The following is a 25,878-nucleotide window of genomic DNA, read 5'->3' on the forward strand; positions in this document are numbered from 1 at the left end:
TGTATTTAAAGCTTTTAATGACAGATTTATATCGTCACTAACCAAACAAAGAGCTGTGGTAAAAACTAGAAAGTTTGTGACTTATTAGCCTGTCAGTTTCACTTCATGTTAAATGTAATTTGCTTTATTTCTAATCCTGGTTGCTGCACAGCTTGATACCAAAAATAAAATAAAGTAGAAGCAACGTCGGTTTGATTTTTGCACGAAGCCGAGCGGCTCCTGGGATATCAGCACAAAACAAACAGATCATCTCAAATCAGCCCTTAAAAAAAAAAGTTTGGAGTACAGAGACGTACCGTGCAACAAAAAACTTGCAGCGGTAATTGTTAGAAAAAGAAAAACGCACAGAGGCCCTCTGTGCGTGAGCCAGCCTGATGTGTAAAAACAGTTTTTAAAACTCAAAAACGCTGCAACAGTATCCACAGGCGTTGAACTTTTCCCACGTAAAACCCACAAAGTATACATTTTACTGGGATTGTGTGTGAGAATCCAACATAAAGTCGCATTATGTGAAAAGGGGAAGTGAAATACGAGATGTGTGGCATTCATCTGAACTCCTCAAAAAAATCAAACCCAACCATTTCCCTTCAAAACTCACACAATTAGTTACATTTAGGCCTTTATTGAACAGATGCAAGAAGAAATCCATACGCAGCTAACATGCTCCATGAAATCTATACACATGTACTTTTCTTTTTTTACATATTTTCATATTGCAGTACTTTGTGGTGATGCATCCCATAAAATCCCCAGTAAAACATATTGAAGTTTGTGTTTTGTAAGGTGACAAAATGTGAGAAAATTCAAAGGGTGTGGATACTGTTGCAAAGAGCTGGACTGGGACAAAAAAAAAAAAGTTAAAACAAAATTTAAAATGTAGCTCCTAAAATCTGATTCTGATTCTAACTGATGAAATCTCCCAAATAAAAACAATAAACCATTAAAAAAAAAAAAAAAAATCTAGTTCTTAACTGTAAAATAAAAACAGTAAAAAGGAAAATGTGTCAGCAAGTCCTTCCTCTGCGAGCTCAATGTCAGATTAACAACCAACAACGAGACGGTTTCAAGACGGCACAAAAAAACAGTGATAAGTTACAACGTTAACTATTTACAGTTAATGGCTTGCTTTATAAAATAATCTCTGGTGCAAACAGACATCATCATCATCATCATCTCTATGCTACGTCGCAAACTTTTAGCTGCCTTTTTGTAGAAAAAGCGGGAAACGATGGAGGGGAAAAAAGTTTTTCATAAACTAGCTATTTGTAATCTGGATTCTTATGAAATCAAGGCGAGATGGTAAGTATTAAATGTCCCACAAAGCGTAATTCGGAGCGATTTTTAAGCTACCGTTTTTCGCTTTAGCAATTATGTTTCTAATCTACAGGAAGAGAGGTTAACGAGTTGATGTAGCAGCTTTTGCGCGCACATAAGCACAGTGTGGCAGGGCTTACATTGCATTGGTCTTTTTCAAAATGGCCACCTTGGTGACAGTCCTTTCACTTCTTCTGCACGCCATCATGCTGTTCTTGCTGCTGATTTGTGGAGTGCTTCTAAAACCGGAGTGCAGCTCGCATTCAGAGACAGTTCAAGTCTATTGAAAGGAGGATTGAAATCGCTCGGATTTCATGTCCGCCTGCTGGTCAAAGGCGCGCCATCTTCTCTTGAAGCACTCGAACATCGGTAGATACCGTCAAGGGAGCGTTTCAGGTCGTGTCAGTGGAAGCCGTCTGAGGCGGCGGCGTGATCCTCCGACACGTGGTTCATGAGCGGCGTCCCGTTGGTCTTCGTCGCCTTCCGGATGGTGCGAAGCCTCGACTCCTGCAGGCAGACAGCAGGAGAGGCGAAGATGGGAAGAAGAAGAAGAAGAACGAGGAGGAGGAGGAGACATAACAGGTTGTTTGCGTGAGTGGAAGTGGAATGGAGAGAAAAAGAAAGAAAAACAATGGAGAGGGAGTTAGTCAAGTCCAAACCAGCAAAAAGAGGCAAAGAACCCAAGAAGAGAAAGACATGAAATAAAAACCCCCCAACCCAACCAAACAAACAACACAACTGCTAGAGTTGCGCTTTCTTTTAAAATACAGTCTGTTCAGGGTGCTGTGTCACAAGGGGGCGCCAAAGAGCAATAAATAAATCAATCTTTAGTTTATGACAGTTATCACTATTCATGATCCAACACTAAATTAAATGGTTGATTTTTTTTTTAAAATCTGGACTGTAATAATATTAGTGTAATCATACATATTAGAACTAATCCAACCGCATCTGGATTCAGAACCAAATTTGACTGAAACGAGAACAAAACCCAAAGTAGTTAAGACTGGGTGAACATGGACTCAATAAGAGATTACAGACATTTTAAAGTTATTTTGTTGTCCTCAGTGTTTGTTATCAGCTAATAAAGTTATTGTGTGTTTCTTTGCTGCAGCATGTCATTATAAAAAAAAAAAAGAAAGAAAAACGAAAGAAAGACGTTCAAACGTTAAAATGTACCAACCAGAAGTTTTGGTTCATTTTATGCTGATTTTATGTGACAGACCAACGTAAAGCCAAACTGCGACGTGGAAGGAAAGCGAGATGGAATTTGTCTTCATTTGCTTTACCAATAAAAACTTCAAAACATTGTCATGCGTTCAACACACTTCCCCCTCCATGCTGAATCATCTGCTGCTGCACTTACAGCTACAACTTTTTTTTTCTTTTTTTTGGAGGAGGGATTTTTTTTTTTTTTTTTTACCAGTTTAGCACATGAAGACACTGAAAGAAATTTGACAATTCCTTTTTTCACAAAACCTGTCAAACTCAGAGTGGCAGGAGAGCATCTTCGAAACAAACGTAAAAGTTTCGCTGCAGATTCTCAACAACGCTTTGGATCTGGACTTGGACTGGGCCATTTTAAAAACATGGGCATAATTTAATCTAGAGGTTTCAAATGGAGCTCTGGAGGTGTGTGTCTTAGGGTCCGTCCCAGCCAGGTGTCCGCATGATGCTGCCACTACCACGATTCACAGCGGACATGTGAACCATCTTAAAATGAAAGTTAAATATCTCAGTGTGAGATATTGATATATGTAACAAAAGAAGTCCTAACCAAACAAAGCAGGCGGACAACGAAATAAAAACACACATGTAGCCATGTTGGACATTTATTTTCAATAGTTGTAATGTTTTTACAAAAATAATATGAATATAAAATGAAATCCCAACACCATCACTAAAATATCTATATTTAAAAAAAGTATATATACGTGTGTATTAATGACTTAACTGAAGTATAGACAATGACTTTGTGCGGCTATACAAATGTGGTTGTCATAAATGAATTACAGTTTTCTTTAAATTGCACAAGGGAGTGCAGATCTTGCCAACAAAAGCAGAACGGAGGACGAGAGATATTCGTCTTTGTCCAGCCTCCACTTTTTGATCTGGACATTGAACAACAACAACACACACACAAAAAAAACCCAACAACACAGAAAACATTCTCCTGGCGCCCTCACGTCAACACGTCGATGTGAACACGGACGAGATACGTGTGACTGCATTTTCCTGCTCGTGTTGCGCGAGGGCATGTTTACAACGCACGTGCCGGAGTAACAAGTCAGAGGATGTGTGGCAAGAAGCGTGACCTGGTATAAAACCCCGTAAACATCTGGATCAAGTTAAGACACTGCAACAAAAGAACACACACACACACACACACACACACAGACTCATAAACACTGCACTGATGAGGCAGAAATGTTGTGGTGACGATCAACTAAGTGACATTAGCATGAGGCAGCGGAATGCTTCCAGGAATTTGGGTGAGTTTAGCAAATAATAATAATAAAAAAAGGAGGCTTGGTTTGAGCACAAAGCAGTAAAGCCCTTAAAAGGTCTAGTCAAAGTACCTCCGGACTTTTTTCTGCCGAGAGAAAACATGTTTATTGAATTAGGTCGACGTGAACCGCAAGAGGTGCGGATGGAAATATTGCTACGAGGACGTATGACTAATCCTGAGAGTGGATTGCTGAGGCCAGTCGGTACTTGCAGAGTAACTGAATATCTACAGTAGAATGTGCTGGGTGTACAGAAGATCACCTAGATGGTAAAAACCCTGGAGCGCAGCACTCTGACATGCAGACATGATGCAGGAAGCGCCTGCAGGTGTGATGGAAATGTGGATGGGGGACATTCCGCGTACAAAATAAGTTCAAAGAAAATCAAAATAGCTGCGTTTCCATTACAAATGTGTGTCTATATTCTGCTAATTTAAAAAAATATATAAAAGAAACACCACAACTTCGCCGTTCCATTTAATAAGAAATAAAAGAAAAATCTCCTATGAATAAGCTTGTTTATGAAATAAGTCATTAAAAATCATAGCAGTCATGAATGTAAACGGTTCCATGAGATTCCAAGATCTTATTGCCGATCTTATCCGAAAATAAACAAGGTGACGTCTGCATGTTCGCGGTGAACAGGAACCCCACCGCAGCCATCTTAGACACTTTGTCGGTACATTTAATGACTATTTAGGCAAAAAAAAAAAAAAAAAAAGTATTTGTTAAAATCTGAATGGCGTTACTAAATCAGCCTTAGAAAATCAATACAACCTTACTTTCAAGTATTAATGAGGCATACTAAATGAAGTCAGGATACGGAAATGCTGTTAGAAGTTTCCAGAGAGAAACCTGTTTTACTTACCGATGCATATCAACTGTTCAGCAGATGACAGGTAAGCGTAATAATCGTTTTCCTGTTAAGCCATACAGTCTGTCATTGGTTCATGCTCTCCTGCTCATCATAAGCAGCATCGACAAAAGTCAACAAAGATGCAAGAACTCGACACGCACTTCACAGAAAGGCCGAGGGGCTCGGACGCTTCGCAAGCCAAGCAAACGGCTGAACAAAATGGAGCCGAGGCAAGTGGACCGGGTCGTGCATGGAGAGGATGAACGGATCACAACAACGAGGCTAAACGCGAGGCAACAGGAGTAGAGTTATGCTAAAACTGAACAGCCTTCAGGCTGTTTCTTTGTTCGCTTACAAAGAACAGAAACACCAGTCTCCTTCTCACGGGAGGGTTAATGTTCCCACTGTCAAAACCGCTTTAAGCAATTTTATCAAAGAATTTGCGACTGAAACATAATCTTTGCAATATTTTATGCCTCTAGACGAAAACTATTTCTTGTGGTTTAGCTCAGTGGTCCCCAACCCCCGGTCCACGGACCAATTGGTACCGGGCCGTGCAAGAAATAATTAAATATTTCCATTTTATGTATTATTTGAGTCTGGAGGATCTTTTATTTTGAAAATCCTTTAACTCTCGGTTACGTCTTGCGCCAACATTGAGCCACAAGCAGCAAAATGAGTCAGAAACAGATCAGATTCTTTGGAAAGTTTCTTTACAAAGGGAAAAGGCCCAGAGAAGAAACAGGAGAATGAATTTATCCCGCCAGGTGATTCCCACATTCCAAGCTCTGCATGATCTGGTGACCGGATGTTAATGAGGGAATGAAGCTTCAAACTGCTTCTCCACTAGAGACCAAGAACCTTGAGCATCAGCAACACTTCTGGTGTTATTGTCTCTCATCTCTCCCAGATGGACCGTCTGGTTGCAGAGAAATAAGCTCAGGGCTCCATTAGTCGTTATCGTGAGTTAAAATTTTCACGAAAGTAAAATGTTCGTTTTTGTGGTGCTACTGTATCTTATTTTGAAGGGATATGTAAACGTTACCATAGCGACCAGAGTCAGAGAGCGTTAGGGATGAGAGAAGAGCTTGTGAGTTTTAGGTCTGGTTCACACGGCACGATTTAAGGATTATCGGCCGATTTTCCAAACCTCTGTGACCACAGAGCCGATAAAAGTCCAACAGGTTCGATCGGTTCGTGTCTCCGGCCACACGGCAGGAGCAACACACCACAGAACCGATTCCACTCAGAACATCCCGATTCCAGAAGAAAATCAAATAAAACCCCCAACATACCAAACGTGAATTTAGAATAATCAAACACGGATGACGATGTAGAAACAGCAGTGATAGTTTGTGGCTCATTTTAAGCGACAAAAGACGTAACAAAAAGAAAAGGCGTTTGATAAAAGACGGAGGGAGCAGCCGCTCTATTTGCTGCACAGTGATTTGGAGGCGAGTTATGTTTTTTTGTAGTTTACAGTTTTAACTGTATAAACATCCATGTTTATTAAGCACATGATAGTTTCCACATATCATCTCCGATGTCCACCGGACTCTCGGCTGCGTCATGTCAGCCGTTTGGGATTCCCCTCCGTGCTTATTACATCACTGCGTTTTCTGATTGGCTACCTGTCACATTCAACATTCAACAGGTTGGGTTCTCGCTCCCAGTTAGGGAAACCAGCAGTAAAATAGCCAAGTCTTGACCGGTCCGCGGTGATAAAAAGGTTGGGGACTGGAGACCACTGGTTTAGCTGATACGGAAAAAGGAAATGACGTCAACGGCGTGGAAGTTATGTCCAACTGAACTAATGTGACCAGAGAAAGACCAAATCCCGCACGCTTACACCAGCTATTTGATTAAACATAAAAAAAAAAACACTGGAATTAAAGAGTTTGCCTCCAGCTAACTCTCTGCAGCAACCTCTAAAGAAGTGGACGAAGATGTTTCAAAAGAAAAGAAGAAAATGTTAAAAATTAACAATTCATTGCATTAATGTGTAATTTTATAAAGAAAATACATAGCAAATAAAGTTTTCAGATTAATTTCAAGATGTTTAACCCTTTATGTCCTTAATTTAAATCAGAGTCCACATCTTTAAAATGTCTGTTGTAAATATCCAGTTTTTTTTAAAAAAAGAAAAAGAGCTCATAAGTCGTTGGTTACCCATTGATTAAACATTATTTGAATGCAATTAGGATGTATATTTAAAGCCAAAATTTGAAATGAAAATCTTAGATTAAATGTGGTAAACAAAAAGTAAAGCAAATCAAAGATCAAAAATCAACTCTACAAAGATTCAACTAAAGCGTACTCACTACAACTGAACTAAAATTAGAAGAAAATAAGCCTAACTTAATCTACAGACTGCCTATGGATGCAAAAGCAATGACAGAATGACTGCTTAATTTACAAAAAAATTAAAGTTAATTAATAAACCCAATGCTGCCAAAAACATGAAGTTTCCAGCAAAGACAGAAAAGTCATCTTCCGACATAATTTGGGGTTGTGCATGTTTTAGCATGTATTCTTGCAATGTGATGATTATTGGTGTATGAATGTGTAAATGAGTGAAAGCTAGCATGGAAAACCATTTCAGTGGTCAGTGCGACTAGCAAAGCGTTACATAAAAATCAGCCTGTTTAGAATTTAATCATAACTGCAAATTACCGTTTATATTGGATGGCTATTCAGACCAGATACCTTCTACAAACTCCCTTCTAAACAAACAATAAAACACAAATTTGCTAGAACTAAAATTTGGTTAGTTGCTAACAATGCTAACATTAGCATCTGCTTCTTATTGTTCAAATTAACAGGTTATTTCAGTTTGGTTGGGTTTTTGTAAGTCAGGACTACAAATCCAAAATATAAAAGTACTTAAATTATTTAGAATGTAAAAACTGATATTCCTGGGAGATTTCTTTGCTTGTACTCCAGCTGTACTTGGACATTTCTACTTTAGTGTTTAGATTTTCCAGTAAAATGGGCTAAGACACAATCAAACTGCCCAAAAGTTACTAGCAGCGCTCGGCTAAGGTGTCTGACTTGAAAACAAAAGCAGTCTTTATTGTGAATAGTTTTTCTGTTTGTGATTGGTGTTGTCATCTTCGTTGGTTTCAGACATTACCTCGAGGGTGGTAAAGTCATTATCAGACGGGCCCTTGCCCCGGCGGCACAAGCAGCACAGCAGCTCCTTGAAGGTTTTCCTCATGTCTTTGTCCCTGAAGCAGTAGATGATGGGGTTGACGAAAGAATTGCACTCGGCCAGCACCAGGAAGTACTTCTCGTAGTTCAGCACCTTACATGTTTCACAATAGAGACCATCAAGCATCAGCAGAACGAGGCCCGGGGTCCAGCAGAGCACGAAGAGGCCTGTTGAGGAGAAATCAAAGATGTTAGAAGATCCTCAACTTAAAAATCGACAAAAGTTATGCTAACGAGAAGGTGAAGACGTTGCTAGGCGACGGTGTGATTTAGAAATTCCCTGACGGACTCACAGCGGACCAACAGGCCGAGAGACGCAGAACATGCCGGCTTGTGGAATGGGTTTAGTCTGTACGATCAGGTTTTATTATCATAATACTTGATTAGGGATCTCAGGAATGTGCACACATGGGGCACACTGAGCACTAATATATGCAAACTCTGGACAGAAATGGTAAAAGAATGTGGTAGTAAGCACTGGGACACTAAACATATCATGCATTCCTTAGAAAGCCAAACAAACCCCCAGTGGTCACAGTCACCTGGCTCTATCCTCTAAGTTTAAGCTAAAATTTCCCTCCTACTGCAGGTTTAAGACACCAATTAAGTCAACGTTAAATGCAAATTATTCAAAGTTGAAAGTACACATATGCATGGCGTGGACTACAAGCCGAGGCTTGCCCAAGATTGTCATCCAAGCCTCTTTTGAAAACAGAACTGGAATTATGCTTGCAGCTCCTGGCCCGGTCGCGCTCGAGAGTTTACAGGTCAATCGGCTGCTGAGTGACAGGACAAAGGCTTGTAACACTTTTTTAAAAATTTAAGGAATTCAATGAATTCAGTGGCTCTTGAGGAGCGGCAAAGGAGGCAGGGAAAATTTGGAAAAAATAAATAAATAAGGGAAAGGCAACAAAAAACAAGAGCTGAGTGAGAGGAAAGGAGTGAATGCAGGGATGTTGGGGAAGCAAGGATTGCCCTGACAAGCACAGACATGTAAAGGCATTTACAAAACAGTGCAACTATTTTCAGTTCTCATAAGGAGCAGTTGCCTCTCAAACCAAGTAACTGGTTTTATTTAATACTTATGTATATCCAAGGAAACCAAGTAATTGGATGAAATAATCACTATTTCAAAGATAATTTTACACAATTTGGAGTTCATCTTGAACACATTTAACATGCGTTTCTGACTTACCTAGGATCATTGAAACGGTCTTCATCAAGCCGAGAACGGTCTCTCTGTGTCTGGTCGGGGTTGTGTGCTCAGACATCTGCCTGCTCTTGTGCCTCACATAAAAGAAGATCCGGGTGTAGATGGCCACCATTATGGAGAAAGTGATCAAGTTGATAAGCGCCCAGAACACCAGGAAACTGCGACTGTAGAGCGGCGCCATAGTGGAGCACCTCTTCAGGTCACACAGACAGTTCCATCCCATTGTGGGAAAAAGGCCCATAATAATCGACACCATCCAGATGAAAAATATGATGATGAAAACCCGCCGCGTGCTCATCTCGCTGTGCAGCTGCATGTTGAAGATGGTCTGGTGTCGCTCCATGGCAATAGCAAGCAGATTGAGGACGGAGGCCGTGAGGCTGGTGTCGATTAGCCCTTGGCGAACAAACCACTGGTACTGAGATAGCCTTATGGTCCAAGGGCCAGTGTGAAACATCAAGTGGAGGTAGGCAAGGCCTGAGGAGAAAATTTGCAAGAAATTACTAATCACATCCCAAAAATGGTTATCACTTTTGAAGACGAAGGTTGTTTTCCCTTCCCCTGGTCTGAAAAAGTATGCACCAGTTAGTGGAATTGTTTTTCCCCCATTTCTTTCAAATATCTTTCAGAAATATCTTATATCTATATTCAAATATCTTTGAATTTAAAAGGAAACCGGGTTCTTTACAAATTGACAAACCAACACTGCATTTGACTAAGTTTAGTCAATTTAAAAGCAATTCCATGTGAGGAAACAAAAAACACTTTACACAAACTGCTTTCTGCCAAATGGATAGCAGGTTTCCCCTCGTAGTATAAGTCTGGCGGGCCACCAGGCTTTACTTGTGCACCCAACAAGCTAAGCATCGTTTATTTATTTTAGTTTGGATTTTTTTTAAGACTTTCTAGTTGGTGTCTAGGTACTAATCGTCCAGTCTTCCAATGCAGTGATATTTTTAAATTTCTTGTCAACTTTGAAAATCTTTTAACCCAAAAACAATGCGGACTGCTGGAAAACTGCCCTAGGGCCCCAGGCTTAGCAAGTTGTCTGGGGGAAACTCTGGATAGCAGTAGTCTTTTGTTGCAACTTGGAGCATCCAAAGAAAAAGATTATTCGTCTTTGTACAGTCTGGGTTAGGATCGTCCAACTCCACACCTGAAGCGCCAGTGTTATGAAAGCTTCAGGTGTTACCACTTCAACACAAGTCACTCAAACAGCTAAAGCCTCCCTCTCAATCGTCAAGTGTCATTCTAATTAATGTCTGGTTTGGTTCTAGGTTCCACTGGCAGTCTGTTCCTCACTATGTATGTGGGAATGTGGGCAGGCCTTGTCGTTGCTACATTGATACTAATGTGTGCCTGTACCCCGACCGACCATTTTCTCCGAAATATCTCAGTGCATTTATCTATTGTGGGATGCTCTATTCAGTTGATGCTGTTTGGGCTCTTCCGCACCCACTGATAAAAAGGTTTAGGCCTCAGGGTTTGACCATGGAATTATCGATCTGCTGCTCGTCATCTCGCCAATTTATATGGTCTTGTCGCAGACTGGTTGAGGAGGGATTCATGAGCCAATCAACGAATGCAGTCTACTGATAATCAAACCGCTTGCGTGCAATACGCTGCTGGGCCTGGCTCGTACCATCCCTGAAGGGGTTACGAAAAAAGATAATCGCGTAGGATCTGTAAAGGAAGACTAATCTGGCTGGGCTTTACTGTGGCAAATCCGATTAGAAAACCACTGGAAACAGGGTTTAAATGACGTCCTTAGAAAGTGACTGTGTTCAGAGTGTTAGTTCTCCACCACACACAGCGTTTTGCATTTTGGCCAAAAAGTTCCGTTTTGGTCTCGTCTGACCAAAGCCCCTTCTTCCACGTTTGCTGTGTCCAACATGGCTTCTGGCAAACTGCAAACAGGACTTCCTATGGTCTTCTTTTAACAATGGCTTCTTGCCCAGCTTTCATAAATGCCACATTTGTGCAGTGATGACTAACACTTGTCTTGTGGACAGATTGCTGTGTTCCTTGAACTTTGTGATGCTGTTTGCTCCCCAATATTCTCTTAACCAACATGTATTTATACAAGTTGGACACTATTTAGTCATTAGCAATCATCAGGCAACTTCTGAAAGCAACTGGTTGCACTCAGAGAAAAGGGGGCCGACTACTTTTGCACACTTAATTTTCCAGTTGATTGTTTTGAATAATGTATAATTGTCTACTTCACAATTGCGTACCACTTTGTGTTGGTCTTTCACATAAAATTCCAATTCAATCTATTGACGTTTATGGTTATAATCTGATATCGACACGTACAGGGGATGTGAATACTCAACACATTCTCACTCTGACCATGCGTCACATATTGATGCGAAGGGTACTCCCTTCGCGTCAATATGTGACGACTTGGGAAGGTCACATGTTTTACGTGGATCATTGACGCGAAGGGTTCTCGTAACGACTGCCGAACCTTCAAAACCCGACGATTTGGTTAGGTTTAGGGCAAAAATTACGGTAAGGCATAGGGTAAAACCTCTCACGTCACATATTGACGCGAAAGGGGTACCCCACGCATCAACATGTGATGCCGACGGACCTTCCACTGCGTCAATATATGACGAGTAGGGAGTGAGAATGGGTTGGAATACTCTTGCAAACCCATGTAGATACCTTTACTAAGGGGATTATTAGGTTTGAAGCACACTGCAAAACAGCGTTGAATAGGACTGTGTTTATTTACCTGGGTTAAAACTGTTCACTTTTTCCTGTACAGTGCCCCTAAATAGCATTTTTTTAAAAATCAGTATGTTGTTAAATCTAGAATTGTGTGTCCTGAAAAAGTAGTGACGATTAAATAATTGAGAAATGAAACATTCAAGTGTTTTCATAGCTCCATTTAAAAGCAGATATATTCAAATTTATCATTGCAGATGTGACACCATCCAGACACTCCTGTGTCCCTGGTGTGGCATACGTTAACGACAACAAAATGGCTCTGAGGCAAATTCCCAACTGGTTCAGCAGGTATCAGCTCTGCCTGGATACGTTGTACCTTGTACCCAGTAGTGTTGGATCCTTTTCACTGAACCAGAGATAAACATTTAAATGAATTTTAGAGATAAGTTATGTCACTAGTGGCTAGGTCAGTGACCTAGGTCATGCAGGAACAAGCATGTATAAATCTACTAACGTCTTTTCTTTTTTTTTTTACCAGAGAACGAATTCACCACAGTCAGCCTTACAAAAGTTAGTGAACATACAGTGCCTATAAAACCAATTCACCACCTTAAATGTTTTGCCCTTTTGTTGCTTTTGCAAATATTTTGCCAAAAAATGATTCACAGACAAAACCATGCAATGTTATCAAATAGGGTAAGTGCTTTTTGCAGGCACTCTAGCATTCATTTACTTAAGTAAATGTTACTGAGTAAATGTAAAGTTGCTCTAGTGGAGAAGAGGATTTACACTACAGGGTAGGAGAGCCTGAGGTAAGTTGAGCCTTCCCTTGCTTCTAGGAAGTGATTTCTAAAAAAACCATTGATTATGTGACTAGATAATGGATCATTTAATTAAATGTGTGGCGGTAAGAACCTCATGGTTAAAGTGGTTAGACATAAGTTTTATATATCAATTGTACCATGTATGAGAAAGAACATGGGGTACCGTAGCTCATGTGTAGCATTTTAAGTGTGGGCCCAAATAAAGTAGAAATGGTAGGTTTGGGGTAAACTATGATTCCAAAACAAGGATTCAGTTCTAGTGCTTTTTTTTCCTCCAAATGTTAATGTTCACTTCCCAAACACACTTGAAAACATGGACGGTGTACGTCGAGTCATCAGCCAACTCTTTTTGGAAATGCAGTATTATCTAAACAGTTATGTTTACACTCGTTCCGACTGGTTGAAGAGATGCACAACATTCTGAAATATAGGCAGATGTACAAGTTAATTAACAAACTACGGTGGCATTGAAGTAAATATAAAAAATGGCTCATCTTACCCCAGTCTCCTCCATTTCACAAAACACTGAAATCAAGCATTTCACTAAATTTCCTCCTGTACAATGTAGAAACTTTACCATTTTGTGGAATAAAATTTGCCACAGTTTTTTTGGTTTTAAGTGGACATTTTGTCAAATATTGACATCTGATGTCAGCATGGCTTACGTAGCTGAATACCTGGCAACTTTTGGCTGTCTCGTACCCTTTAATTAATTTTTTTTAAATTTATTTTTTGCATTTAGTTCACCTTAATGCACTTAAATGAAATTATTTACTATTCTGATAAAAACTTAAAATTAAATACAATATTTTTTTAATTTGCCTTTTAATTTCAAAATTAAAGTGTGCCTATAATAGTTAGGAAAAACATGGTACATTTTTAAACTTTGTTTAAAACATTTAAACAATTTGAAGTGTTTGTTTAAAACGTCTAAGCAATTTGAAATGTTTGAAACATTTAAAATGTAAATTTTCTTTCCATTTCCATCAGATGAAATTTAAAGAAAATATTTATGATATACATTCAATTAACTATATAAATATAATTTTTACTATACTGTCCCAATAATACATGTTACAATCTGACACGTTTTTTAGTTCTGATGACGAGATATACAAATAGAAAGATCAGTGGCGTTTTGTCCAACAATTTATAAATTACCTCCAGCATTAATAATCTATTAAGGTGTGATTATAAAGAAGTCAATTATGGAAGATTAATTATGAAATAAAGAGTGCAGTATTTTAGGAAAAGCAGACATTTTCTTAAATTCAGTGCATTTCACTTGGGCTTGCATAAAATTCACAATAACTAGTCATTCCAATAAAATCATATGAGAGAACAGCTAAAATGACATTACCTGAGAACAAGTCTGAAACAGCCAGATTACCCAGCAGGTAGTAGATGGGGAAGTGAAAGCGGCGGTTTTTGAAAATGGCCAATATGACCAAAAGGTTTGAAAAGATAACTATGAAGCAAACAAGCAGTCCCAAAGAGACGACCGCATAGTCCCGTTTGCGCCAGGATGGAGAAATCGTCTTATTGGTGTTATTGTAAAAAAATTCCACAGTTTCATTATAGTAGCATACAGTGACGCTAGAATTTGTGCTGGACATGGCGTCAGAGAAGACTTGAAACAGATGGACGTTTAGTCGACGGGCAATAGAGCCCAAAGATTGTGGCGACGTTTACAGCTGTGTTCTTCGGCAGGTTGGAGGTCGGCTTGCCATGAGTTGGAAAGTCGACTAAAAAGATCCAAAGTCCCAAGCCGTCACCTGTTAAGGCGTTTCCAGCACCATGAGGGAAGTCTGCAAAGAAAAAAAATACCAGATTAGAGAGACAACCACAAGCATTAATTATAAAACAAACTTTAACACTAATGTATTTAGTACACTGACTCTAAAATAGCAGTCAAATCAGTAGAATTGGATCTTTAATGTCTTTATAACAGGTACAACAGAAATGCTGGCCTCCTAGTGCATTAAAGTATAAGCAAAGGTCAAAAATTATAAAATCCTCAACTGCATTTTGTTGCTTTGTACTTGTGACGTGCAATGACAATAAAGTTGAATTCTATTCTAACATGAACAGAGTTTTTTGTTTTACCAGAGGAAAACATACTCCTTTACTAAATGTTTCCAATCCACAAACAAATGTAAATGTGTTGTTACCAAGGCTTGTAATGTCAAAAGTATATTACAAAAGACACCGACTATGATGGGTAAATAATGGAGAAGTTTCATTGTGATTTAGCAGTTTGCCTGATAAGCTCATCTAGTAAATCTTTTAGATTATAATATTCTGAGTCAATTATTTTACAATTTAAATTACTAACTAATATTAACTGTGAAATGCAGTGGTGAGAAAAAGTGTTTTCTACCTTCCTATTTTTTCTCTTTTTGCCTGTTTGTCACACTTAAGTTTATTTTTGAAGCAGCAGACATAATTGTTGCTTATCTCTTCAAAAATAAATTTGATCATGGGATACAACTTTGACATTTTTTGCACAAATACCATGTTCCATCTTAGACAACATTTTTCACAGTGAGATAATCTCATTCGAGCGTGAGCCTAACAGAAACAAGACAAACACAAACTAAACTTCACGGATTCAGGGAACAGACCACGGTTCCGAGCAGAACTCCATCTTCACTTTGAGACCCGGAACAAGCTGTAATCTTCTGTTTACGGTAAACTTGCATTTAGAGTCACGAACATCGTCTGACATTACTTTCCAAACTCCCATGACACCCAAAGCAGCGACCTCAGATCCAAGCTCAGCCCGCTTGGCAGTGGGAACAGCGGAGCAGCTCCAAGCATCCTGAGACACGCCTCGCAATTACGCAATCCAACTATGTAACTCCATCTCAATCCAAACATCCAGAACCAGTATGCAGCATACACACACGCACACACACGTTTGCGTGGCTATCTTTATGGGGACTTTCCATTGTCTTACATTCATTTCTACAGCCTAAACCTTACCCTAACCCTAACATACCTAACACTAACCAAAACTCAATTCACACCTTAGTCCTAAATTTAACCCCTGACCCAAAAACAGTGTTTCCCTTTGTGGGGACCAGGCTTCGGTCCCCACAAGGAGCAATGGGTCCCCATAACATAGTGCCAGGAAAATGGTCCCCACAAGGTATTACAAACACACACCCCCCCCCCCCCCCCCCCCCCCCCCACACACACACACACACACACTCGCAGGGAGGAATCTTTAGTGATCAGCTTCCTTCACCAAGGGTATGTGGAAAGACGCGTCAAATCAAAAACAGAAAGAAATGAGGAGACTAAAAGGGTGGGATGAAAATGAAATATTACCAAACAAATGCATATAACATGAAAGCTGTCTTAGGAGTGAAATAACTTCAACATTTAAAAAAAAATACAGAGCAGAATCTCAGTAAACTTCAGTGCATGAAAGAAGATTAGGGTCACTGAAAAAAATAAATAAATAAAAAAGAATTTAGACTCTTTTCTTCTCAGAAATCAGAATCAGTGGTCCTTATCCACCTCTGCATCGCAGGACACAGAAGAGGATCCACAGAAAATTATACATCATTAACTAAGTATATGTGATGGTCAGATAAGTGGAAAACAACCTGATTTCTGTTGGTTCTGGTACTTTGTTTCAGAGATTCAGACCCTGTGCTCTGTGTTCAATCTGCTGCAAACAGCAGCAACACAGAAGAAAAGGTGAGTACTTGGCTTTAGCAATTTAAAAACAAAAGCAAAAAGTGCAATGAAATCTGGATGCAGTACAATTACTAGATAAGATCAGTGCATTCCTTGGTACCACAGAACAGCTAGGCATGCTGGAGCTGGTGAAAGGAAAAAGCTTCATCATATCTGGTCTGAGTAGCAATGCGGGCTTCTTCCACTGTCTATCTGGCTCAATATTACATTAGCATGAAAAATGCAAGGCCGTAGCAGTTGGCATATGTTAACCAACAACTATAGCGCTCCAAACAATTGTTTGCGGTATGAGTATTGCACATGCTGAGAATATATTCTCCATATATCATGCGGCCACACCTTGGAGAGAACAAGCTCCTTCATCATGGTTTGAGGTCTTAAACTGAACCTACCAAACCTGTAGAAACCCTTAAAATCTTTACTCTTGCGCTGTTGATTCAATATGTTTAGAAAACAAAAGATAAAGCTATGCATGTTTCAGGAAATGCATTGCTATAGCTTTCTGATCTGAGGTAGCCAGTTTGAGCAGAAATGCCAATAATCTCTTGCAGAAACGTGCAGGAGGAAGTCAATGCCAAGAGGAGGCAGCACTTTCCTGAACTTTCTCTGTGTGTGAAGTGGGACGAATTTACAATACAGACCAATTTACCCCAGATTGTTCGTAGATGTAGAAGATGTCTACGAACAATCTGGGGTACACATCCCCAGAATGGCGTCGTCCTCAAGCTCTGACTCGGATTCTTCTCACTTTGGCGATTTACTCATTATGACGTTTGTCATCACCTCCCTACCATCGGCACACAAAGATTTGTAGACAGCGGCTGCGTACTGGATAACCTTTGCCCACTTGGTTGTCTTTTTCCAGAGTCTAAACAGGTCTGTATCTCTATGATTTTAACAATCAGATCTTTTGCTTTAAATTATTATTTTTTGTACCAACTCATTGGACCTTGGATGAAACTGGGTGACAACAGCGTTTCCTGGATGTTTCTTTTTCAACTCTGTGACTGGCACGTCGTGACATCGCTACGGTTTTTGGAGACAACTTTAGGTGTAGAGTTTAGTCTTATTCTTCTTTTGAGCTGCAGATGTTTGTTATTGAACTTACTCGTCCCCCGTACCATGTGCAGTTGTTTGGTGTCCTTTTAAACATAATAAGGATTTCATACATCAGTTTTTAGCTTTTTATTTCTACCAATGATTACTTTCTAAAATATTGAGACTTTAATATCCATGTTTGTTGTCCTTCAGATCCTCTAGTCCTTGAACGTTCAAGGCTTTTATCATCTCTTCATGTAATTCAGATAGTAAATGGACCAACACATCATCTCGGCCACACTTTAGACCTCGTGATTTCTCATAGACTAGCCATCTTCCTTTTTGGGAACTATCTGAATCTGCCATTTCACACAATTTCCCGATGATTATTGATTTTGTTGTTCCACTCCCATCAGAAAAATACGCAGACAGCAGGTTTTTAGCTACAGGATTCTGACAGTGGCAACAACTGGAAAATTTTCTGCTGCTTTTATGGACTCGTGGTCTGTCCACCAAGCACTCAGGGGACAGACAATGCCATAAAGTTGAACGAAAATGGAGGAAAGACAAATTAGACGTTTTCCTAATCAGATTATTACTAAATCAGAGTATTTCAGCGAAACAAAAGCACGACTGCAGAATGACTGTAAAAGTCTGCAGCAGCAGCAGCGGCAGCGGCCGGAAGTGAAAGCACCAACCAGAGCGCTGTCTTCCAAGCTGCTCTTATATAACCGACATTCACAACTTTAGCGACAATAAAGATGCATCAGATCTGAAATAACGGATCAAACTCACATCTCTCTTACTACAACAACATAATGTTAGTACAGCTCATGCTAGATACATTTTCTTTGTTTCTGTAACCTAAGGCAATGCTGATCCTTAGCTTTCAGCCTTAACCATCTAACTTAAATTATAAAGCTGACGACATGAGAAGGGCTCATAAAATGAGGAAAGACAAAACATTTTTCATTAATTAATTACATTCTTCCAACACAGAGCAACTTTCACCCACACACACGTGTTTGTCATGCTATCTTTGCGGGGACTTTCCATTGACTTCCATTCATTTCTACAGCCCAACTCTTTCCCTTACACATCTAACCCTAAACAAAACTCAGTTCACACCATAATCCTAACCTAACCCAAAAACAGCATTGTGAACTCGGTCCCCATAAGGAGCAGTGGGTCCCCACAACGTAATATATGTCAGGAAAATGGTCCCCACAATTTACTATATGCATGGTACACACACACACACACGGTCCTGATGCTAGAACATATTTTGGCTCTCAAAATTCACTGTGACCTTCTAGACCAGATAGTGTAGGGGACTCCACTTAGCGTGACAGTGTGGTAAATAGAACAACCCTAGCTCTTAATTTAGCAGAAGTGACGCCAAACACAGGAAAGCAAGAATCATAAAGTCTATCTTTACTGTCAGAGAATAAGTGTGAGAACATAAAAGAGGAAGCTGAATTTAGTTTATGTAAAAAAAAAAATATAAAAAAAGCTAAACAGTTCAAGTTGAAGACGTTATGTTTCATAAAAACAAGCACAGCAAGTTAAATTGATTTGCAGTGCAAACACCCAGAGTATTATCACATTATCGGTTACATTATTAGCTGGAGGTCAAGCCAGATTAAAGAGAAGAGTCATTATTAAATTTATTTATATTGATGCACTTATTTTAAAAAAGTATATTAATAGAAAGATGTTGCATGAGGTTTACTAAGCTGCTTACAGGCTCTTAACTTCTTGAACCGTTCATGTTACATGTGAGATAAACAATACTATTGTTGATGGCATAGTAATGCAAGTTCCTCTTCTCAAAGACTAATAAACTCTAATTTTGTACAGAACACTCCACACTGCAACTGGAAGACATTTTAAATATACAAAATAAAAACAACAACCAAAAACAAATAAAAACCTATACACAACTGAAATCGATTATTAAGTCTCCAAACAAAATTGCCCATAAAAAAAAAACCAGAATCGGAGCGGAAAAGATGAAGCACGTTCTAATTTATCATGATTAATTTATGGTTTATTGCGACAGACTGTTAAAACCACAACTGTAATCTATCGAGCTCATAAAAGACAAGACCAATGTGAAGCTCAGCCAGATGTGACTGAGACAGAGAGCGTCTGCAAATGGAAAATTTACCACCGTTGTTGACTGGAGATCTCACAGCATGATAGTGCCACCACTGTGTTTCAGTGAGAGTGTTGTGTTTTCAGAGTGCCTCATGGTATGAATTAACACACAGTATTAGATTTAAATGAAAGCAGCAAAGTTCAGCTGTGGTCTCAACACCCTATTTCCCCATGATTGTGGTCCATTGAATTGCAGCAAACTTCAAACAGGACATCTCATATCCTTTTTTCCATCCTCTTAAACAATGACTTTCTTCTTGCTTCTCCTCCATAAAAGGCCAGAATAGTGGAATACATGACTAATGCATGTCCTGTCCCTGACACCAGAACTGTGGATTTCTGAAACTCCCTCAAAGTACCCACTGGCCTTCTGGCTGCTTTTCTGGTTAACGCTCTCTCCTTGCTTGGTGTGACGGTTCAGTGGTGCAGACATGTCTAAAGTTTTAGACATGTCTCTTGGAAAGAGACAACTCTCTTTCCAAGCGCTGTCATAATATTAACATTTTAAACTCAATAACTATACTAAGAGGAATATTTCCTTCTTGAGTTTCATGACTGCGTGTACTCCCCCCCAGGGCTGGATTTACAAATCCAAAATCCAAGCTAGAGGCTCATATTTAAATTTTGGACGTAACAAATTAAAGCTTTTTATTATGCTTTAATCAATTCAACAATGTAACAGCAAGAGAAACAAATTAACATAAGGTCACGTTGTTTTGATTTGAATTTTTATTGAAAATTTTTTTCTCTCCATGTGCCTGCACTTTGCCACCAAAATCTTTGGGGGAAAAAAAAAGTCCTTTCTCTATTTCCCTTTCATTTAAAAAAAATCTGGCAACCAAAGAGACAGTCCTTGAACGGTTCTGCTCCAACTGCATTTTTGTTTTTTCAGATTGTTTTCAGTCTTTTCGATGTGTAGAAGAAGAGCACCTGTTGCCTGTCAAGTCTGTTAGGCTCAGAACCGCCCCTATCTGCATGACACTGAAAATCCACATTACCTACATTAGCTACATGCCATATGCCTAGCTGGTACGGTCAAAAGAGTCAACATTGAGGGTAAACAAGGTAGCACCCAACCAGTCAAACGTTAATCAGCAGCACAATATGCACAACTGCTCTAGAAATACAAAAGCGTATAGAGAAAAATGCAACATTCAGAGAAAGAAAAGTTCATTTAAGTATTTAAGTCTTTGAGGTTTATGGTTTTTAGTTTGTGAATCAAGAATGTTTTTGTAACAAGTCTGTTTCTAGCTGCGTTTCCAAATTTCGCAAATTGGACTTATAAAAATAAATTTGCTTAATGGGAACACGGCAATTTCGAAAGTTTTAATGCCAGGATGAAGTGGTTTTTATTAGCGTATTTCGCAAAACTGAAATAGAGACACTTTGTTTTGCATCACACGAGTCACCGGATGTTACTACTAGAGGAAAAGACAAAGAAAGGAAGTGGTAGGATGATAACGGCAAACATTTTTAATGACTTATCGTGTAAACAACCTTATTCATGTGTGATTTTAATTGCGCTTCTTACTTGAGTTTTCCTGACATTAGAGGTATATGAACAAAGTTCATTTGTAATGGGAACACAGCTGCAGTCACTCCCTTTTATTGTAGCGGATGTCAGTTCAAAACCTTGAAATATCAAGAAACATATCAAAGGCAGAAGAAAGAATACAGAGTGCTTTGGAACGATTCACCCATTTTCAGAAATGACCATTTTTACTCCAAGTTGTTGGCCCAAAAGAATGTCATGGTGAGACAGGCCCACTAGGAACCAGCTAAAAACAAGAGGAAGGCCAATGTAGCAAATGGCTGATAAACTAGGTCAGTGTGTGGCATTTTTCAGTATTATCAGTCAGTCTGTGCGCTGCTGCTGAGGTAAGTGATATAATCTGTGTGATACAGTACAAACACACGGAGAAATAAGTTCTTTAAAAAAAACCCTCCAAAAATCTAACCTTTAGCAGATCCATGAATGCACCATGCAACTCACTGCCAGTTCATGACAACAACACATTTTTTCAATGTGCATGCCGTCACTGAGGAAGACTCAGAGTTAGCTATGTTCGGGATCAATCAAGTGTTTTGAATCAAACTCAGAGGAAGAACAGAAAAATAAAACTCTGTTTAAAAAGAAAACACCAAGTTAGATGACGAGCGTTTCACTCAGGCGGCAAGATAACAAGGAAGCTAACTGAGGTTTAGCAAAGAGGAACTGAAGCAAATTAATCAAGCTAGCTAGTTGATGATTTAACAAGGGGGTCGATACTTTTTCCACACGTGGCTGCATGAGTTTGTTGTTCAAAAACAGTTTCGGTATATGTGGTAAAGTTATATTTGTCTCATCTTAAAGTATATTACATGGATAACACTTAAGTGAGAGAAAAAAGTAAAAGCCAAATGAAATCTTTGTCAAAGGTTTGTAGTTTTTATAGACGAATCAAAGATTCGCAAACACAAGGGATTATTAATCTGACACAAATTTCTGATGGTCTCAACACCAGACATGAGGGATGTGAATCTTTTAGTGTCCAGCCATTCGATTCAGATTTTTATGGTCACAATTAAGAAACCATTTTCAATTAGGAAATCATTTTTGATTCAGAAACCAGTCCAAGTTATGTGACTGACAGAAGGAAAAGAGTGTAAATAACTAGTTCATTTATTTAAAACAGCTTTATAGCGTTCCATACTGTATCAAATTCCACACTATTTTTGTATATATTTAAACAAAATAGGTTTGTGCATTAAATTCTGAAACTTTAATAACCCGTTTTAGGTTAGCTTAGCAGCTAAGCTAAGCTAACGTCGTCAGGATGAGTGAATGTATAATGTGATGTACAATACATTCACAAATAGGCAAAGACTTACAACTTAAACAAATTTTAAAAATGATTTTGAATGCTTTGAATCCATTCAAAATTCCCAGAACTAGAAATTGCATTTCTCTATAGAATCCACAGACATAGATATTGTCCACTACTGTCCCCTAATTTACAAATATAGTTATCTGCCATGCAGAAAACCGCACTAATTATCCCTAAATAAAAAATATCAGCCAAATCTAAACAGTTTCACAATTAGGCAAAGGGATGTTATTGTGTGATAACCATAAAATTAACCATAAAATTAAACTCTGCCTCATCAAAAGAAAGAAAAAAAACCAAAAACAAACATGCACCTCAACAAAAGTCTAGTCACAACATAACACAGTCATAACTATGGATATTCTAAAATGAAACAGATAAATGGAGCAGAATTGAGGAAAAGGCTTTCTTCAATCTATTAAATTGACATTTTAAAATGAACGATAAGTCCTCGGGGTGTGCTGAGAAATCCCACAGCACCTTAAAAGAGTCAACATGGAGGGCAAACAAACAACTGCATTGTTAACTCAACACCTATCAGCTGCACATGAAAGCTACCTTTATTCTCCACAGAACGCTGGTACAAAAACCCACGCATTAGGAATGGGGAAGTTCAGAGGAGAAGAAAAAACAAACAAGGGTCACATAGCAAATACCTCACAACCCCCGACTTCAGACACCCTCATCGTTTCCTGTCACTTACTTACTCTTCCCCCACGTTGCAGTGGTTTGAACACTCAGAATCTGTGAACATGCAAACGTTTGTTCACATATAACCTTTTTTTTTTTTGCCAGTAATGAAACATCTTCCTGCACCTCAAGCTCGAACCATTCATGTCCGAGCTTCACGTTTTATGGCCGCGCCGAGTCCACCGTGTCACTTATGCGGCTCCGAGGAGTTGCATGGCTGTGGGGTTTGTCTGCGGATCACGTGCCTGCATTTGTGTGTGAATGAACCAGCTGGGATCAGTAAACACCAGTTCGAATGCAAACCGGTCATTAAAGTGAGGAGCCACACCCAGGTATGTTCTCCCTCCTCCTGTCTCCAACAGCAGAGGAGAAGCAAAGCAAATGCGGCGCCAGAGACAGCCGGCTCTCTCCGAGACTCCTCAGAAGGGCTCGGACTCTGCTCATCCTCACCGGGGGGTCTGGCATCTCTCGGGGACTTTTCCCTCTTGTAGAGACAGAAAGCTGACATAACTGGAAATCCAGGTTCGGTTTCGTCTGTTTAATTATGCAACAATGCAAACAAAGGAGTAAGTGACTTCTCCCGCCACAGCGGGTAATCCATCAGATTTAGCTCGTTAGCAAGACACAAGGCTACGTTACATAAAAACGAGGTACACTTCTTGTCAAGGATCTTATGCAGTAAATTTTATGTGGCTATTCGTAAGAAGAAAGAGTTCACTTTTTTGTTTTCTTTTAGGTTTGAATGTAGGGAGAGGTACGGATTTGGTGCGTTGGTTATTTTTGCAAACTTTGACATTTCAAGCCGTCGCAGAGTTTGTACATACAAAGTCAATTTATTTCAGGTAGAAAGAGTTGCTGTGGGAGACAGAGTTTTAGTATTTACCCACTTGGGAATTTTTTAAAGAAAAGAATCAGCTATGAAAACGTGTGATTTACAGCAGTTTTTTTTTTCTTTCTATAATCTTCTGAAAGGAAATGTCTTGAGATTAGCAAATAAGACCCATCAGGAGGTTCCCAAAACCAGGATCAATTCATATAAGTAGAGATTCACCCATCAGGATTTTACTAACCAATAACTTTTAATTTTATGTTGTTTGGGGGGCATCTGTGCTTCAGCAACATGTTTTGCATTGAGATGCTATTTTAAGCTTGAAGAGTTTTATTGATAGGCCACTAAGCTCAGCCTTACAGTTCTCTAACAATGTAAGATAATGGCTACTGGCTGATTCAATCATCATAGATTCTAATCAAAACGTTTAGTCAGGATTTATTATTAAACGAAATTAGCTAATCCTGCAAGAATCATCATGATAATTATGCAAAATGTCTGAGCTAAATTTGCTTAATTTAAGCAGATTCGTTTAATAACCTTGATAACAGTTTTTACAGTGCACAGATCCCCCGTCTTTCTCAACCCGTTGTGTGCTCGCTGTGTTGTCTTTTGGCGGAATGTGCAAGACTCATCCGGGAAAAGGAAGAAACAAAAATGAAACGTCTTATCTCAAGAGATAACGTTTCTTTTTTTTCTTTTTTTTTGGTTGTTTTTTTTTTGGGGGGGGGGTGAAATACGATGAATTGGCTGCTGCGGCTTAAACAGGCAGCAAGTTAAGACGTTCAGGTTGTAATGAAATCCAGACTCGGTTCAGCACATCGACCTTCAAACACCATTAAACTGCACGCGTGCGCATTATTCAACCCCACTTTAAAGTTTCTCCCCACAATTTAATTTTCGGACGAGAAAATAAAATAATAATAATAATAATAATAATAATCTGTTTAAAAAGTAGTATTAACTCACCTTTTCCTTGCGACTATGAACTTGTCCCTCAGGTACATCCAGTTCAAATTTCGTGGAGTTGTTCAACTCTAATGTAGGTCAGGCTGTACCTACATTTGAGATCACCTGAGGACTCTGAACGCCTCTTGAGCACTGAGACAAACAAAAAGAAGAAGAAGAAAAAGAAGTGGCTCGAAATTCAACAGAAACTGCTGTGTGGGAGGTTTCTACACTGCCGCTCAGTTTCTTCTTCTGAGAAAAAAAAACTTTAAAGCGGTCAGCGTCACCTCAACTTTCCTGCTGCTTCCGGGAGTTTTCAGCGCGTGCAACCTGCGCACAGTCATCCGCTAAGGAGGCGCAGAAAGGGTGCGCCACTCTCCTGCGCTGCCGCCGCCGCTGCTGCTGCTGCTGCTCTCTGTCAGCCCGGTTCACTTTCACAAGGGAGCGGTACCTGGAGCTCTGCGCTGCCTCTGCCAATCTGAGAGCTCCATATCCGCCTGCCGCCGCCCACCACCTCTCCTCTTGTTGAGTGACGACGGGATGGAGGAGCCAATCAGAGGCGCGCTGAGGAGTGAGCGACGTGAGGAGGGAAAGCGAGGAATTTAAGGATGAAAGTGGGAGGTGGATTATGAGTGATAATGGTCGGCCAAGGAAGCAGAGGAATGTCGTAGCGAAGTTAGTTGTGATCCATTTGAACAAGCAGGGCATACGCAGCCCACACATATTTCACAAACAGCCTACTTGCTTTTCCTCTCTATATGGCATAAAATGAAAAATCCAGGAAAAACTAAGGACAAAACGCTACACTGATGTTTCAACCATAAACACGTCAACATGAGGCTTTAGTCATTACAGTTAGAAACTAGCAAATAGGCCTGAAATCTAGGCGCAGTGGTGGACTCAGACCTTAACATCCAAAGACACATAAAGACAACCTCAAAGTCAGTCTTCTATCACCTGAAGGACATTTGAAGACTAAGAGAATCTCATGACTAAAGAATCAATGTGGCTCTTTAGTAGGGGTGAAAGTAGTTTTAC

The 25,878-nt window shown here is 39.5% G+C and overlaps 1 protein-coding gene across 1 annotated transcript; it reads right to left on the bottom strand.

The window, feature by feature from the left end:
• On the bottom strand, nt 1–25,331 carry LOC116720554 (lysophosphatidic acid receptor 2-like). The gene is made up of 5 exons (XM_032563883.1): nt 24,862–25,331; nt 13,961–14,408; nt 9,083–9,577; nt 7,811–8,055; nt 1–1,821 (listed from the first exon to the last, which is right to left on the bottom strand). The coding sequence occupies exons 2-5, from the start codon at nt 14,214–14,216 to the stop codon at nt 1,717–1,719; spliced, it is 1,101 nt and encodes a 366-aa protein (XP_032419774.1). The 5' UTR covers nt 14,217–14,408; nt 24,862–25,331; the 3' UTR covers nt 1–1,716.
• Between the last annotated feature and the right edge of the window lie 547 nt (nt 25,332–25,878).

This window comes from Xiphophorus hellerii, chromosome 5, assembly GCF_003331165.1.
Source record: "Xiphophorus hellerii strain 12219 chromosome 5, Xiphophorus_hellerii-4.1, whole genome shotgun sequence".
Classification (NCBI taxonomy): Eukaryota; Metazoa; Chordata; class Actinopteri; order Cyprinodontiformes; family Poeciliidae; genus Xiphophorus; species Xiphophorus hellerii.